General features: G+C 34.3%; 1 protein-coding gene across 1 annotated transcript in view; it reads left to right on the forward strand.

Moving 5' to 3' along the window:
- The window catches only part of LOC136800533 (putative serine protease K12H4.7), an 82,407-nt gene extending 67,331 nt beyond the window's left edge, over positions 1-15,076 (forward strand). Inside the window, exons 2-10 of the mRNA XM_067057198.1 lie at positions 8,764-9,179; positions 9,509-9,696; positions 10,116-10,293; positions 10,968-11,079; positions 11,623-11,818; positions 12,203-12,296; positions 12,708-12,825; positions 13,200-13,287; positions 14,191-15,076. Coding sequence (XP_066913299.1) covers positions 8,776-9,179; positions 9,509-9,696; positions 10,116-10,293; positions 10,968-11,079; positions 11,623-11,818; positions 12,203-12,296; positions 12,708-12,825; positions 13,200-13,287; positions 14,191-14,303 — 1,491 coding nt within the window. The 5' untranslated portion in view covers positions 8,764-8,775 and the 3' untranslated portion in view covers positions 14,304-15,076. The remainder of the gene's footprint in view (positions 1-8,763; positions 9,180-9,508; positions 9,697-10,115; positions 10,294-10,967; positions 11,080-11,622; positions 11,819-12,202; positions 12,297-12,707; positions 12,826-13,199; positions 13,288-14,190) is intronic.
- The last annotated feature ends 3,242 nt before the right edge of the window (positions 15,077-18,318 follow it).

The following is an 18,318-nucleotide window of genomic DNA, read 5'->3' on the forward strand; positions in this document are numbered from 1 at the left end:
CCATTGGCAAGATTTCCAGTTTATTTACTTCTTTCATATGTATTTCATGTTGCGGACATAACTATTTTGTCTAAAATGTTGTTGATAATTTATATGATATGTATATTATATGGAAGTAATGCTTAGGCTATTAGAAATAGAAAACAAATACTCTGATGTCAAGTTAAGGTCCAAAATGAAAATTTTAACAGAAAAATAAACTTTTTGTTTCTTTGAACATGATGGTTCTGAACCTGTGAGCTTGAATAAAGAATAGATCATGCATTAATTTGCATATTAAATTCATTGTGTAGTGTTCACACAACATAATCTACTACACATTCACTTACAGACTAGTTAGAATTGCTCCAATAGTTCAAAACAGAGTCATATTCTGTAGCGAATTGTATGTTGCGGACATAACTATTTAAAGTATTTATCAGATTTTTAACCCTCTTAAGCATTTATGCTAACACCTTGACGATACTAAAGAGTTACATTTGTAAGTACCATGCATTTACTTGCTTTTTTCAATTTTTTGTGTCCTCTAGGGTTGTTCTTCTATTAGAAATATTAGAAAGTTTTAATATCATTGTCGAGTCTTCTTTTGTTCTTTTCATGAAGAAAAACATGTAATAACTGAAATCAAACCAAACCAAATCTTTTGGTTTTATATTGATTTAGTCTCAAATATTCCTTGAATTTTGGAAACAGAAAAAGACACTCCAAAATTTTAAATAAATGATGTAAAATGTTCTATGTTTCTACCCTGGAAGAAAAAAAGTTATGTCCGCAACATAGCATTATTACCCATTTAACCCTTTCTATTGAAAAGTGGCTTTTCAAGGAAAAATCATATTTACTGATTACGAAGATGTACAACAGTTAGAGTCTAGCTCAAAATTAGATTATGACAAAAAATGATATATGATTGGATTTTATTTTACAGATAAATCTTCAATTTTCAGGAAATCATAGTTACAAAGACCTTTCAAGACAACAAATTTCGATGATTAAGTTTTGGTTCAAGTACAGCAAAGTATTAAAAGCCAAATAATTACTCAGTTTAATGTTTATTGCTGATTTTAAAGTAAATTTGACAAAAAGTTATGTCCGCAACCAACAAGGTTTCATTTTCTAATTATTTATTGATCAACTGAAATATAGCAAACTTTTGGTTTTTTTGAAAGCTTATAACGAGTCCTTCAAATCTAGAATGAAGATACCTGATCATAGCCAGTTTTCTTTTCATGAAGTCAAACTTTATGGGAATATTTTTTAGTATTTTAGATTTTCGTCTCGAAATAGTGTCAGAATTTGAAAAATATAACATACTGGACGGTAAAAATTGCTTTTCAATGCAGCTTAATATATTAGCCATGGACTGAAATCTAACACAAGTATTAGATTAGCATATTTTATCTCAAATGAAGTGTAAACAACAAAGAGTTTTTTGCCAAATTTGTCTGATAATAACTACTCTAGCGTAGGGTGTAAACTGGATTTGAATTTTAGAGTTTCAAAATTGTCACAATTTTTTATTAAAATTTATTATATTGTAAAACTTTTTGCACAATTTTAAGGTCCATAAGTCAAAAATCCACTGTTTGCCCCAGGGGTATCTGATTCGCGGGTGTAGCAAAGAGCCTAATTTTGGGCATTTTTTCCCATTTTAAGACTGTGAAAGGCCAGGAAATGGTCAAAATGGTTTTTTAATGGTGTCTTGTACTAATATTCAACACAAAAAGACAAAATAACCCCAGCGAGATCGCTCAATGTTTCAATTTCAGGCTAAAAAGGCCGATTTTCTCGGATTCTGGGTAGCAAAATGCATGAAAGCAGCATTTTTGAGGACCCACAACTTTTAAACTTTTTAAGGTACACACTTGAAATTTTCAGCAATGAAACACTTCAGAGAAAGCTCCAGGAAAAATCAAACTTGAGTTTTCAAATATTTCCTATAAATCCATAATGGTGCCCTAGAAATTGAGTTTTCATGCTAAACGCAATATTTAGAGTTAAAGTCTGATTTTCTCAGGCTAAAATCTCAAAAATGGTTTCAAATAGGGTCCCGAAATCTTTTGGTGTTGAAAGTATTCTGAAAATACTCTGGGAGAACCAAAATGGTTTGGGTCAGAAATTTGCCCAAGTCTGCCAATATGGTATTGCATTTCCTACTAAAACGTGATATTTAAGAGTTAAAGTCTAATTTTCTCAGGCTAAAATCTCAAAAATCGTTTCGAATAGGGTCCTGAAATCTTTTGGTGTTGAAAGTATTGTGGGAACACTCAAGGAAAATCACAGTGGTTCACAATGGTCATATATATGCCAAAGTCTGCCATTATGAATTTCATTTCTTTAGGAAGAACACTCAAGCTTACTCAAAACATTGTGTTTTAGAATGAAATACAATTCCATAATGGCAGACTTTGGCAAATTGCTGACCAAAACCATTTTGGTTTTCCCATAGTATTTCCAGAATACTTTCAACACCAAAAGATTTCAGGACCCTATTTGAAACCACTTTTGAGATTTTAGCCTGAGAAAATTAGACTTTAACTCTAAATATCGCATTTTAGTGGGAAATGCAATACAATAATGGCAGACTTAGGCACATTTCTGACCCAAACCATTTTGATTCTCCCAGAGTATTTTCAGAAAACTTCCAAGATCCAAAGATTTCAGAACACCATTTGAAATCATTTTTGAGATTTTAGCCCAAGAAAACCAAGTTTTAGCTTGAAATATTGGCATTTAGCATGAAAACTCAATTTCGAGGGCGCCATTATGGATTTATAGGAAATTTTTGAAAACTCAAGATTGATTTTTCCTGGAGCTTTCTCTGAAGTGTTTCATTGCTGAAAATTTCAAGTTTGTACCTTAAAAAGTTTAAAAGTTGTGGGTCTGAAATTGAAACATTGAGCGATCTCGCTGGAGTTATTTTGTCTTTTTGTCTTGAATATTAGTACAAGACACCATTTAGAAACCATTTTGACCAATTCGTGGCCTTTTATAGTCTTAAAATGGGCAAAAAATGCCATTTTTACTCATTTTTCGTATTAGTGCGAATCAAAGACCCCCCTGGGGAATGCTGGATTTTTGACCTACAATCTCCCTCGAAATATATTGAGATTTTAGTGTATTTTAAAGTTTTTCAGAATTTAAAGTTCGGGCGAGAATTGCTATTTTAGCACTTCCACTTTCTTCCATTGAATGTTTCGATTTTAGAGGGGTTTGGTGGCTTCTAGGATATAATTCCAAGCCTCATTCGAGCAAATTTGAGCTTTTAAATCCTGAGATCCTAAGCTCCTCCTAAGTCTTAAGTCTCATGTTAAAACTCAGAGTTAAAACTCTACTTTCCAACTGTAGTTTAAGGCGTCTAAAAATCAATTGTGGTGTTCAAAATTACACCGGGAACTCCCCTTTGTCTCAAATATTTCTTGAAGGATTGTAGGAGGTTAAAATATGCGCAAAATGTCTTACAATAGATTATATTTTCACAAAAAAATACTACACTTTGAATTTTTTGACTTTGCCATTTGACGATCTACCCTATTTATGGGCAAAAAAAGCCCAAAATTAGGCATTTTTGCCTTTTTTTGCTACTACCGCGAATCAGATACCCCTGGGGCAAACAGTGGATTTTTGACTTATGGGCCAAATTGAAAAGTCCCGTTTCTGTCACGGAAGGAAATCAGAGCCTTTTTTGGTCTATTTTTGAAAAATGGTAAACTTAATGAAAATAGTATTAGTCCTGAATTAAAGCCTTCATAGTACTACTACTTCCAAACCAAAATAAATTTCATAAAAGTTTTTCCTCGTTGAATAATTGAACTTTGAAGGTTCTGTCACGGAAGGAACGCAGCAAAGACATTAAAAAAGACAAAAGTATGCTGATTCAGATTCCTGTGAATTTAAAGAGAATTTTAAAACCAAAATACTACCAGAAGAAACTTATGTCTATCTGCTTGTCATTGAAAAAAGAACTGAGTCAAAAAAATTAATTTCAATGGCTACAGGCCTTTGCAACTGAGAAAGGTCAGTGTCACGGAAGGACACCGTCACGGAAGGAAAAAATTCGTATTTTTCAAAATCAGCAATAGCGTAAGAAATGTTGACTGAAACTAGTAAAATGACACTTCATATCATGAATCATAGCCATTTTTACTATTCAGTTCATTTCAAAACCTTGGAACTGTATTTTTATTGTTCAACCATAATGGTGATAATAATTAGGAAATTTTACAGGAAAGATTATATTTTTTAAGCAAAAAAACGTAAAAAACGCGACCTTGCAAGCCAGTGAGCTACTTCCAAAGGCTCTAACTAGCATATATCCATGGTGCTGAAGCGATTTAGAGGATTTAGAACCAGCTAGGAACAGTAGTTTTGCCAGAAAACTGGTTTTTAGGCCTCCAGAGCCGCCTGGGCTTTACGCTGTAAGCTTACAGCGCTGTACTGGAGCCTTAGTTTTAAGCTTATTCTGAGCTCCATATAGGACTGAGCTGGTTCCCAATGGTCATAAACCTTGTAGGACACTCCCCTGCAATGGACTAGACCCATTGAAGTCCAGCAAAGGGGGCAGAACCGACAAATTTTCACTAAAATAGCTTAAAAACGCTTAAAAAGCTCTATTTAAGCGTTTTTAAGGCTTTTTTAAGCAAAAAACGTAAAAACGCAACCTTGCAAGCAAGTGAGCTACTTCCAAAGGCTCTAATTAGCATATTTCCATGGTGCTGAAGCGATTTTGAGCTTTTAGAACCCGCTGGGAACAGTAGTTTTGCCAGAAAACCGGTTTTTAGGCCTCCAGAGCCGCCTGGGATTACGCTGTAAGCTTTCAGCGCTGTACTGGAGCCTTAGTTAAGCTTATTCTGAGCTCCATACAGGGTTGAGCTGGTTCCCAATGGTTCTAAACCTCGTAGGACACTCTCCTGCAATAAATTAGACCCATTGAAGTCCAAGATTTCTAAAAATAATAAGATTTTTTTAATATGTCACGGAAGGACAAGGTGAAAGTGTCACGGAAGGACAATAATTTCAGACCTTGTAAGTGAATATTAAGGAGGTTGCTTTGGAATGTAATTTCATTTTTTGTTAGGGGGTACCAATAGTTAGAACTTGCAATAATATCAAGAATAGTGTACTTGCACAAAACTGGTGAAAAAACTTTTTGTCTTGAAATTGTCACGGAAGGAATTCGATATTTGAAAAAAGTTTCTGCTTGCAGTACTTTTTTGTTGTTTGACTTATTTCAAAATGAACAAACCTATTAAACTAACTAGGGTATGTACTTGTTTTAAAACAACATTTCATTTTTGATTAATCATTTATTTTTCAAAAGAAGGTCCATTATATTTTAACACTTGTCCTTCCGTGACAAACCTCACTAGTTGTGTTTCGATATATATAATCACCTGATTACAGAGACTAAAAGTGCGACTCAGTTGATTTAAAAGAAATTAGAAAATTTAAGGGTTATTTTAAAAAAAAATCACAGTTACTTATTTTGTTTGTAAGATTTTTGATTTTGTGTTTTGGTTGACCACTTTTCAATTTGGCCCTTATGGACCTAAAAATTGCGCAAGAAGTCTTACAATATGATAAATTTTGATAAAAAATTGTGACAATTTTGATCCAAAAAAAGTATTTTTTCATGGTGTCAGTTTACACCCTACTCTAGGTCAAATTTCTGGACCAAGCCAGTTTGATTAAGCCCTGATATTTATGTTTTCTGAAAATTGAAGTCATTAATAAAAAGATTATCCAGGAATAAAAGCGAAATTCAAAACTTTATTTTTTCCAAAAATTTTCACCTATTTGGGTGACATTACCAGATTCATGCTCATAATTATTCAACAGGGTGGCCTCTTTGAAAAAAGGTCTATTCGGCCACCATTTCACCGATCCTCCAAAGTCATTTAATTTGAGTTAATGAACAGCGTATTAAAAAATGCACGATTTCTCCTTCGCACTGAATAGGCTTTTAAATCAAAATATGAAAAAAATCCGTAGTGGAACACACGCAAATGTCGGAACGAAGATAGACAGTGAACCCGTCTGCGTATTTTTTATAAATCTGATGAATACTTGACGGGTCAGAGCTGTGGGTCCAATTTTGGCCTCAAAAAAATTACAGTAGAAAATTCGAATTTAGCGCTGTCCTCACTTACTAAAATAAAAACCAAATTTCGGAACTTGCGCTTTCTTTAAGAAAGTGAGACTCAGTGAAACAATAACAGGATTAGATTGGCTGTGTTTTCAACCGTTATTAGGATATGTGAAATTCAAACTGTCAGCCCATACCATGCTATATATTTCGCCATCAGTATATAGAATAAGAAATCATAGCATGGATCTCCAGGCTAGAACAAAGAAGACCAAATTAGTGGCAATACGATGCTGCACGTGCGTTTGCGTAGGGTAAAATGGCGAAACCGAAATGCGAAAATTGAATTTGGCTAAAAATTTTTGAAAATGACCCTACAAGATTTGACCATATCTTTTTATTCCATGAAGAGATTACTTTCAAATAAAAAATATATTGACAATGAATGGGTAAGCTTTCTAGAAATCCAAACATAAATTGCAAAGCTTTTACCAAAAAATAGCACTTTAGAATCAGAAACAGTCAAAAACCAGCCTTTTCCAATTTTCATTGAGTTACAGGAATTAATTCCTTGTTTGTTTTGATCTGAAATTTTCAGGAGGGGTGGCCAACATGGTTCCCTTGCTCCTATCAGGGGGGCCCGAGACGGGGGTAAGAGAATTAAATAAAGTTTCTAAGTAAAATCTTAATTATCACCCAAAAAAAGTGCTTTTTTTTGTCCATACCTTTTAAATAGATAGTCCCGCCAGCCTTATCCCTCCTTCAGTAAAGCCTCCTATACATTTTGTCCTTCAGAAAAACCAAAAATATGGGCCTTAACTGTTTGCTTTCAGTTCCTGCAGCCAATAGTGTGACCCCCTGTATTTCTATTTTATTATGCGCGGGTTTTTCAATAGAGATGTCACATGACTCCAATCCAACAGTCTTATTGGACTAGAGAAAGCGAAAGTGAAATTGCGCGATCTGATTGGATGGAGAAAAAAAACGTGGGAACTGGAACCGAATGGAATTCTCTGGAATTCTCATTCTAAAACAAGATGGCGGCGAGAAAAGCACGTCTTTTGCTTTGGACGTTGTTTGATTTTAAGGTTTTATCTTATCTCATTTACTTTAATTAGTAGAGGCTTCTTCAATATTTGGGGAAGGTAAGTCTATAAAAGTTATTTCTTTTTCGGTGGAAAAAAGTGTTTTTAAAAAAGCATTTTTTGTGCTCAAGGTTTATTTTCTTCGCAAATTTTTGTCTTCAATCTTAAATAAATGAACAAGTATTTCACTGATGGTTATGAGTTTTTCAAAGAACATAGTAAAACTATTCAGGAACTTGGACCTTTTTACAGAATTTAAAAAAATCTGTTAGTTCTGGAGATATATTGAAAAGTTTAAACATGGGTAGTTCGCGTTCGTGTTTCTTGTTCCCAAACTAAACGCATGTGGATGGAGCTTTTGACGCCATTCACACTTGTTATTTGTTAGGCGGTTAGGCGGAGGGCGTTCTCTAATTCTCCAATCGGCATCCAGTCATTTTGAATGAAAACAAAAAAGTTAAAAAGGGTGCGCTATCAGTGAAAGTTATTGTGACATGTTATGACAGAAAGTATGATTGATAAACTTGGTGGAGTCATCAAATCAAATTTGTTGTCAAAGAGATTTTTAAAACAGTAAGTGAAAATACAGGCCAGAATATCAACAGTCCCATGTTTTGACCAATCGTCCCTAGTTAGAGCAGTTGACGATAAGAAACTTAAGTTTACAAGTGTCATTTAGTTTTTGCTGGCAGATTTTGGAAAAATTGGAGACTGAACTTTTCAGAAAAATAAGCATATGATAAGCATACTTTGAGCCTGAGTCTAAAATAACCCTCAGCATAACTGAGCTTGTTTCCCAAAAACATATGCTTAAAAAAACATGTATGCTGTATGCGAGCACTAAAGCTAAAGTCCTCCAAAAGCAGGAAAATAAATCAGTTTTTTAAAGTTTGTAAAAAAATGCAACATGTAAGATCTTTCAAATTAGGATGTGAATAGGATTTTGGGTTACTACGTTTTAGAGCAACACTGCCTGTAATAGATCAATTTCACATATACTGAGTTTTTTATCTTAGTAACATTGTCAGACCTTGTGACATACTTGTACTTTTCTAGTACTGTTTCATAAGAAACACATCATGACATAAACCTTTTTCAACTACAGCAGAGACCAACCCAGTCAAAATCATCAAATAACATCCAAATGAAAATGTAAATGACGTTAGCACTCAGATTGAGAATGTGATAGACTTTTTGAACAAAATATTTTTAGTTTTGTTCATTTATTTTGATTTTTTAAAATTTTGATAAAAACAATTTCACTTTAATGTTACAAGACATAGTTGTGTAGATATGTACCCTTTACCATATGATATCGAACGGGAGACAAATCCTAGCCCTTGTTGATCACCTTGGCGCCAAAAAGGAGGCTAAAAAATATCTGACAGGATCGCAAAATTACTAAATTTATAACAAATATACTTGACATGGTCACCATGATCTTTTCATTACTTTGTATGGGAAAATATCAGATTCTGCATCAGACAGGGTCCAAATCTTGTATAAATGGTAATTATCTGCCTAATCGGAAACCATTTTTATACAGTACATGACTTAAAGGATTAATTTTAAAGTTATCTTATCGTTTTTTAGATCGTTTTCAAAATGTTACTGGTAATATCATTCATTGCTTGTACAATCAGTACCATTCAATCGTATCCAACCAAGCAAAGTCATGTTCCATATTTTCACAAAGGGCGTCCAAAAGGTGGGTTTCTTGGTGACCCTTACATTGATCCAAGACAAAACTTCAAAGCTGCTGAACCACAATGGTACACACAACAATTAAACCATTTCGATGATCAAGACACTCGAACATGGCAGCAAAAGTATTATGTCAATGCCACTCAATTTGGTGAAAATGGACCAGTTTTTCTAATGATTGGAGGTGAAGGACCACTCAGTGCTCGTTGGGTTGGTGTTGGCTCAATGGTGGAAATGGCCAAAGAACACAAGGCACTTGTATTGGCTTTAGAACATCGATATTATGGTGACAGTCATCCAACAAGGTGTGTTGTAGATTTGTGTTCAATTTATATCTTTGACCTTAGTTATCCTGATAAAAGGATTTCGCAAATATTGCAAAATCAAAATATGGTTATTGCAATTTTTGGGCCTATCTTCAACTCTTTTTGTTATACCTTTTGCTGATTTTGCTTTAAAGAAAATCCAAGTTATAAGTTATTAGTGTATAGGTGCTAGTCTAAGTTTATAACCTAAAGAATGTACTGTATTTATTTAATCATTCTTTAAAACAAATATATTGTTTGTTTTGAAATAATTTATATGGGGCATTTTGTGCCTTTAATTATAAGTAGAATTATCATTTTTGTTTTAGTGACACTAGTGTTGAAAATCTGAAATATTTGAGCAGCGAGCAAGCTTTGGCTGACTTGGCGACTTTCAGAGCATCTATGGTGGAACAGTTTGCATTGAGTGATAAAAACAAATGGATTTCTTTTGGTGGTTCATATCCTGGTGCTTTGTCAGCATGGTTCAGATATAAATATCCACATCTGGTTCACGGTGAGTTTTATTTCGTTGATTTTTAGTAGGGTTTGTAAAAGCATAATGAAGGACCAACCAATTATGCATCTTCTTTTATAAGTGCTCCAAACCCATAGTATATGCCTACTAAGCGTTACATCATCATCTTTTAAGTATTCATTTGGGTAGTCAAAGTGTTTCCAACAACCATTGAGGAAATCATCTGATTTGAATTGCAGAGATCAAGCTTACCAAGAAAAATATATACATTAAAGATATTATATGCGATAACTATAGAAAGCAATCCTATCTAGGGCTGAAAGTCTAACAAAAAATTCAAAATACCCAACCTGAGGAATGTGTAGGGATTTAATCAGAATATTTGTGATTAATTGTTAGCTATGATCAAAACTTTCAACAATCCTTTGTTTTATTTCATTCTTTTCTTGTTAATAAAGGTGCCGTTGCAAGTAGTGCACCCATCAATGCTCAAACAGATTTCCCTGAATATTTGGAAGTGTCTACAGATTCTTTGGGCACACAAGAATGTAAAGACAGTGTACAAGCGGCAACTACCAGTGTGGAAAAATATGTTCAAACAGAAGCTGGGCGGAAAATGCTGACTGATCTCTTCCAGTACGTAAGACAAAGGCTGCATTCTAGTAACCAATTTCCATAAGCGGTTTTAGACCATGTCGAACTTATCAGAGGAAGAGATTTGTAATTGTAATTTCATTGTTTTTTAACGAGCGTTGCACTCATTCGCATGTTTCCGACGTACTTGCTCTATTGTCTTAAATCCGCCAGTATTTCCATTACTTTATCAATTACGATCAGTATATCTAACATTTCGAGTTTCGTTCCAGCATCATGCTTTTTCTATGGTAATTTGAGAATTTTATATTTTTAGAGAAAAAGTTACGTTACGTAACGCTCTTTTTGACTGGATACCACATCGATTAATTGCACCCACGAGAGGTTCAATCAGGCATAGAATAGTTATAGATAGATAGAGTCGATATTTTACGTGGATAACCCAGTAGTCTAGGACTTTTAGACGGTCATTCGATTGTTTTCACGGGGTCCACGGCCAGCCGGCTCCGTTATCTATGAACTGAACGGAACATTGGAATGGGTGGGGATTCGAACTCGAACTGCGAATCCTTGGTTTGAGATGCTAACGCTTTTGACCACTTGGCCATCGCTCCATAAAGCTCCATAGTTCTCTGATCGTGGCACAAAATTCAAGAAGTGTACCTTTTAGTAGTTGATCTCTATATTATAATGATAGTCTTTTCTTATGTTTACAGTCTTTGTGAGCCTCTGAGTGACGATCCAAATGACATTTCTCAATTCACTTCATCAATGGCCGGTAATTTCTTTGGTGTCATCCAATACAATAAAGACAATCGTGCTTTCGAGGTGGGTACAAAAATTAGTGTATGATGATTGCTAATGATACAGTCCCCAAGATAAGGGAACCAATGTCTTAGTTTGAATTGAAGGCAGATTCGAACAACATGTTCGAACTATATGGAGTAGAACGTATATTCAGTGGACACGAAGTTTTACGTAGAGGTATTTGGGATATGCGCCATTGCAATGTCTTCTGACATTACATCACTTTTATAACACCAGATTGATTGCAACATATTCATGATATGCACCACTGCAATGTCTTCTGTATTACATCAAGGACCCAATAGCTGAGTGGTTGTAAGTGACGTAAAATTAGTCAATAAGTCACTTTCAACCAATCAGCTGTGGAAGACATTGCAATTGCAAATATCACGAAATGAGTGACCAGAAAAGATGCAGAATTTCGTGAATTCGTTGCAGTGGTGCATATCGTGGCCTTAGTGTAATTTCATTGTTTGAGAAATATATAATATACATCGATCAGAATGCACTAATTAATTCACTAATTTTTACATCAATATCTTTTGAATTGAATCTTCGCCATAGGGAGCCACAGGTACCAACATCACAGTGGACACATTATGTAACATCATGTCCTTACCAATATTTGGTGATGAGATGCATCGCTATGCCAAGATCAACGAAATCATGATGGAAACATACAAACAAACTTGCATCTCACCCAATTATAAAAAATTCATTGAAGAAATGAAGGTCATCGATTGGAAATCTGTGGAAGGAGGTGACACTATTTGTGAGATTTTAATAAAAGGGGGAGACCTAATTTCCGGGGAGGATGGAAAACCCTTCTGAAATGGATGGAAAACCACTTCTGAAAACCCAAAAATAGGTAAATATTAGGCCAAAATCAGGCTATTTAGAGGAAAATAAGGGGCCTTCTCTTTAAGACAGCTGAAAATATTAAAAAAATTTATAAACGGGGGGAGGTCCTAATAAGGTCCGGGGGGTTGGAAAATTTTCGAAAAATTTACAAGGGGGGGGGTGTTTGGGTGTTTATTTGGAATCTAAGAGTACATTAAACATTGAATTGATATAACTGAAAATCCGGTTCAAAACAACACGAGATGATGAAGCTTAATTGATGTTTTAAACTTTTTGTTCACAGGTCGTCAATGGACATATCAAACTTGCACCGAGTTTGGTTATTACCAATCATCGGACAGCAAATCACAAGTCTATGGCACAACATTCCCTTTGAGGTAAGATTGATAAGGCTCCTTGGCCAGTTTGCAGCATTCTTGGCTTTTCAGATTAGCTTTAAATGATTTGAGAGGGACTAAATTTTTTTTTTAATTCTGAAAAAGACACATGAGCGCTGACACTCCTTTCTATGACTCTCTCTTTAGCTATTCATATTATTCTGAACTTTTACACCCCTTGCCAAAATAAATTCCCTTAGTATGTTTAATTTCAGCCCTGGGAAAGATTTAGTGAGGTAAAGTCAATTGTTAAAGCTTCTCAATCTCGAAGCCGTACCCAGAGCAATTTCCACCATTTATTTTATTTTTCTGGTGAACGTAAGTGCAATCGTAAGCAATATCAAAATCATAAGAAAATAACTGGGTATGAATTCCGTAGACTAATTTTTCTCTCGTGTTCACTTTATCTAGTTTTTGGACGAAACAATGTGTGGATATTTTTGGCGCCAATTTCAACGAGACGAGTATCAACCGAGCTGTTGATTGGACCAATGATAATTACGGTGGCTACAATATGAACCAACCAAGGGTATTTCTTTTAAAATCTTTAACGATTTGGAAAATTGATTTGAAAGCTATAGAAATGGGACAAGTTGGAGTTTTTGCAAGCTCTTATTTTATTTGGTTGGTCGTTAACCTGTAATAATGAATTAAAAAACAATTTTGCGTCAAATCCAGATTATATCATGGATATTGATAAATGTTTTCCCGTTACAGCCATTTTTAAGCCATAGAAAATCATATACAACACTAAAAATCCATTTAGTTCTCCGAACTATTTTTCATTGCATTGTGTTGACTGATATTCTCTAGAACGAAATTTTGGAACTAATTTTAATCTCACTAAGAATTATAAACATGCTCAAATTATTGAGTATCACCGATACCTCTCTTTTTTTTCAGATTGTCTTTCCGAACGGTTCAATAGATCCTTGGCATGCGTTGAGTTTCACCGATGATCATAAAGACATGATCGCTGTTTTCATTAAAGGTATGAAGTTAAAATCATTAGTTAAATAGTTTGATGAAAAAGATTTGTTTTCGATGACATAAATACACTCTTCTCGAGATGCATAAATTTATTGTTGTCCTCATTTTCAAACAGATTTCATTGCTATGAAATTATACATTTAAACCAATTTAAATTCCCAGAAGGCAAACATTAACTGTGAAACAAAAAGTACTTGAAATTCAAAATGTCTCATGAGATGTAAACAAACACAATTATCACTGTGAATATGTAATTTTATAGCAATGAAATATGTTTGAAAACGAGTACAACAATAAATTTATGCATCTCGAGAAGAGTGTATTTATGAATAAGAATATCTGCAGTGAGACGGATTAAGAATGCCTCCTCAGCAACCTTGCGCTGGAAAACTTTCTAAATTTCTTGGCAAAATTCGAACCTACATGTTTTTTTTATAAGCATAACGCTTATAAGCATATAAAGGCTCAGATTTGTAGAATTCCTAAGCATAACATGAGCATATATGTCAGCCTAAAATATTTTTCAAGTGGTAATTTTTATCTGTTTAAAAAGGTTTGGTAGAGGTCAAGTAAAAAATAAGACATTCCACGGCTAGCTAACATTCCACTGCTCCCAAAATCTGAACAAACTTTTACAAAATTTCTGAAATTTCATAAAAAACTTGGCTCGGGGTGAACCATAAGCATGATTCTTAAGCATATAATAAGCATAAACTATGCCTGGATGCTTTGAGAACTTAAGCATACACGAGCCTGGCCAAGGGGCATACACTTGCTTATAAAAAAAAACATGTACCAGAAATATTTGTTCTTAGATTTAGTTGTAAAAGTGCGATCTCCACCACACGAGTTGTTTTGGTTCATACAGGTTTTAAAACAAATTTTCTTTTTCTTGTTTCTATAGGAACGGCTCACTGTGCTAACATGTATCCTAGCTCGGAGGACGACTCACAAGAATTACAAGATGCTCGCCAAAAGATTCATGACTTGGTTGGCAAATGGTTGCAAGAAGAATGAGAAAATAGAGTAAAGTACCTAGGTTTTCTTTAGTTTGTATGCATTTTTATTAATTGATAGGATTTGTATGTAATAAAAACAAGATTGATGATTTTAAATCGAGCAATCGAGCTTTTTTATTGTAAATTTATAAACTTTTGGGAAAATAAATGCCAAGGAGACTTTTTTGGCGGCCCTTCCAAATCATCATAGCAGATTTTAAAGGTTTTGTTTTTAGTTAAGAATAATATCGTTTACTCGTCAATTTTAATTCACAAGCCTTTTCACAATGGACTGACACGGGTGTGGAGCAAGATTGGTCAGAAAGAGGAAAAGAAAAACATTTTTTGCTTATATCATCACAATATAACAATAGGGCAGACGCTTTCCTGATACGAAATATGGGCCTGATATGAAACGGGAACACTTATGTAAAAAGAAAACCTTTAATAAACCAATCAGAACAGATTAGTCATTTTTCAGAACATGAATTTAATGAAATGTGTATTCAGTCTAAAACTGGATAACAACTCAATACCTCCTAATATGATTTCTTAAAAGATATATTCTGCTGGTGTTAATTAAAACATTAATTAACCCCTTGATATAATAGCGACGATTTTACTTGGCTAATTCTTTTTCTTTAAGGTTTTATCACGGAAATAATTTTTGTAATTTTACCATTGATTTGTAATTGTTTTTCTTACACGCATTTGTAACACGTTAAAACGCTTGAATTTAAATATAATTTTTGTTATGTTCAAAATATTACCAAATAAAAAATGATGAAATTAGCCATCCTTCTATCTGTTTTTCTTTCCAGACAACATCGATTTTGGCGATTCAAAGTTGTTTTCACTTTTCTGAAAGATTCTAAGATCTAAGCAATAAAGCAGCTTGTCACAAGAGTGGCATGAAAAGTGTCTTTTCTTCCCTGATTAAGAACTAATCAATATAAATTTTCGTAAGTACTGTATCGTTTTCGTGCAAAACATTTTTTTTGAAAGTGGGAACGCAATTTGTAGTCCTGGCATTGGGGAAAGCTTTCATAACTACGTAAAGAATATTATGTGACGAGACTGCAAGAGAATCCAACAATCACGTTTTTATATCGTGCATTTCAAACGTTCCATATTTTGAAAATAAGCATTTTAAAGGTTGCACAGGTTATCAAATATTTTCATTTTCAAAATTTTATTTTTATTTGATGAAAGCAAGTACATTTTTGCAGATGTATAAATGTTTGAGTATCGATGCTAAATAAAGACAAGGAAGTCACGCTTTTGTTTTCACTGATGCTGAGCTGAGTTCAAATCCAAACCCTTTCTTTTGTTGGAGCTCGAACTATTTTTTTAGTGAAAAAGTCGATGAAAATCACCGCTCCTGCTAAATTTTTTAATCATCCAGGAATATCAAAAAATTTCTCGCACATGAGTTCACTCCTGTCTCGATGACCCGGTGGCGTTCTAAAAAGTAGTAAAACTTTCACCGGGTCTGATTTTAACCTCACTGGGGTGTGAATTTTCACCTCGCTATTTTCAATGGGTCAAGGACAGTGACATTTTTGACTTGATATACCTGGCGGATTTTAGCTAAATCTTGGCTTCTGCTCATCCTGTAGTAGACTTGTAAACAAGTCGGTTATTTATAATTCCCGGGTACTGGCTAATGGTAAAATCAGGAAAACGTTCACACGGGAAATTGCGCGTAGAGAGTGAGGAAAATAACCGACTTGACGCTTGTTCCGAAGCAATATTTTCTCAAGCTAAAACTATAATATGGCGCGCCAAAAGGCTTTTTAATACTAACTTTTTTTTATAATACCAACTTTTTTTTATAATATCAACTTTTTTTTATAATATCAACTTTTTTTTTATAATACCAACTTTTTTTTTATAATACCAACTTTTTTTTATAATACCAACTTTTTTTATTATAATACCAACTTTTTTTTAATAGTACCAACTTTTTTTTTAGTTTTCATAACACCAATTTTTGTCTCGCTTACTATGCGTGTATAATCGATCAAGTGTAGAAAGAGTCTTAGCGCGATTACACCTAGCCTGGAGACCACTTAAGGTTTTTTGATAGACTGGATGATGCCATTTCACAGTCGCAAAGTGTAATGGGTAATCGGGGCCACTGCGCGCTGATGACGACTTATTATTGGTCCAAAGTTTTGAAAAAATTTAAAGATTTTTGCGTCTAGCCAACCGGAAGTCGTTACTAGAGCGCAACCAGTCCTGATTACCCATGATTCATTTCGAGTGTGAAATGGCCTATTTGTTGCCAACCAAAATCCATCAACCGATCCAGACCCCATGTGCCTCATGTAGATTTTCCAGTGAAGAACTGTAAAGGCCCGTCTATACATGGGGAAAAAAGAAAATTGACTAAGCGAGACCAAAAAAATTGATATTATAAAAATGAAAGTTAGTGTTATAAAAAAAAGTTGATATTATAAAAAAAGTTGGTATTATAAAAAAAAATTGCTATTTAAAAAAAAAATCTGATATTATAAAAATGAAAGTTTGTATTATAATAAAAAGTTGGTATTATAAAAAAAAGTTGATACTATAAAAATGAAAGTTGGTATTATAAAAGTGAAAGTTGGTATTATAAAAAAAATTTAGTATTATAAAAGAAAGTTGATATTATAAAAAAAAGTTAGTATTAAAAAGCCTTTTGGCGCGCCATACTATAAGCTCTCACATACAGATTTCTGTATGTGAGAGCCGTACAAATTCGCAAGCAAATGAATTTTGCGGAAAATCTCCGGGGGTAAGCAAAAGACAAGCCAGTGGACCAAGCAGTAGAGTAGAGTGAGCCATTTTTAATTGTGGAAATCAAAATGGACAGAACCCGGGGGGGGTACTAGGATTGATGGGTGTCGGGTATGTGCGTGCCAGACCTCTGGACCCTTACCCTTAGAGAGACTGAATTTTGGTGAAAAGGTGACCCTTAGAGAGACTCAGTGTAGAAAAACCCAACCCTTAGAGAGACTTTTTCACAAAAAATTTCTATAATGGGCCAAAGAAATTCGATTTTTAAAAGAATTTCTCCAATTTTCGAAAAATTTCTCTAATTTTTGAAAAATTTTCTCACTTTTTTGACTTTTCACTTTTCTTTGACCCGAGTTTGTGAAAAAACCGACCCTTAGAGAGACTGATTTTGACTTTTGTTGTTTTGGTAACCCTTAGAGAGACTTTGGGAGGGTGAAAAACCCTACCCTTAAGGCACGCACATACCCAGCACCCATTTTTGCCTAAGTACCCCCCCCGGGATACAAACTCAAGAAAAGTAAAAATCAAAATAACTTTGAAGATTTTCTGTTTGTTGACTTTCTCAACCCCGACCATTTCAATTTCGATTTCAATTATTTTCAAAACAAAACATTCGAATTTTGATCAAAACATTCGAAAGCACATTCGTCAATATGCAATGTCTTCTTTTTTTTCTCAATCGAACGTGAGGGAGACAGATACGGTATATATCCCACCTCCACGTGATGTCTTTTGACCAATGAAATCGTTAGAATCTTACTGATGCGGGATAATGACATTTCTACTCCCGACTTCTCAGACCCCCGCATAATGGCAATCGATCTAAAGGTTAACGGGTTCAATATTAGAGTTGTAAACGGCTATGCACCAACAGAAACAGACGGAACCGATCAACAAAAACTTGTGTTCTACTCAAATCTAAACAAAGCAATCGTAAAAACCCAAAAGAAACAGAAGCTTATCGTTGTCGGAGACTTCAACGCTACAACTACCATTTCGAATAAAAGATGCTTCTTTGACGGAAAAAAAATTATCACTGATCCACTTTGTAATGACAATGGAAACCAATTAAAAGCATTTTGTCGCAGCCATGAACTCTGTATTTCGAACACATTCTTCAAGCACCGTATGATACATCGTTACACATGGTACAGCAATGACGGAAAAACCCGCAAGGTCCTTGATTATATTCTTACTGAACCCTACGTCCAAAAGTATATGACAAACTGTAGAGTTTACCGAGGTATTGATAT

Source organism: Clytia hemisphaerica, unplaced genomic scaffold, assembly GCF_902728285.1.
Source record: "Clytia hemisphaerica strain Z4C2 unplaced genomic scaffold, Clytia hemisphaerica genome assembly, whole genome shotgun sequence".
Classification (NCBI taxonomy): Eukaryota; Metazoa; Cnidaria; class Hydrozoa; order Leptothecata; family Clytiidae; genus Clytia; species Clytia hemisphaerica.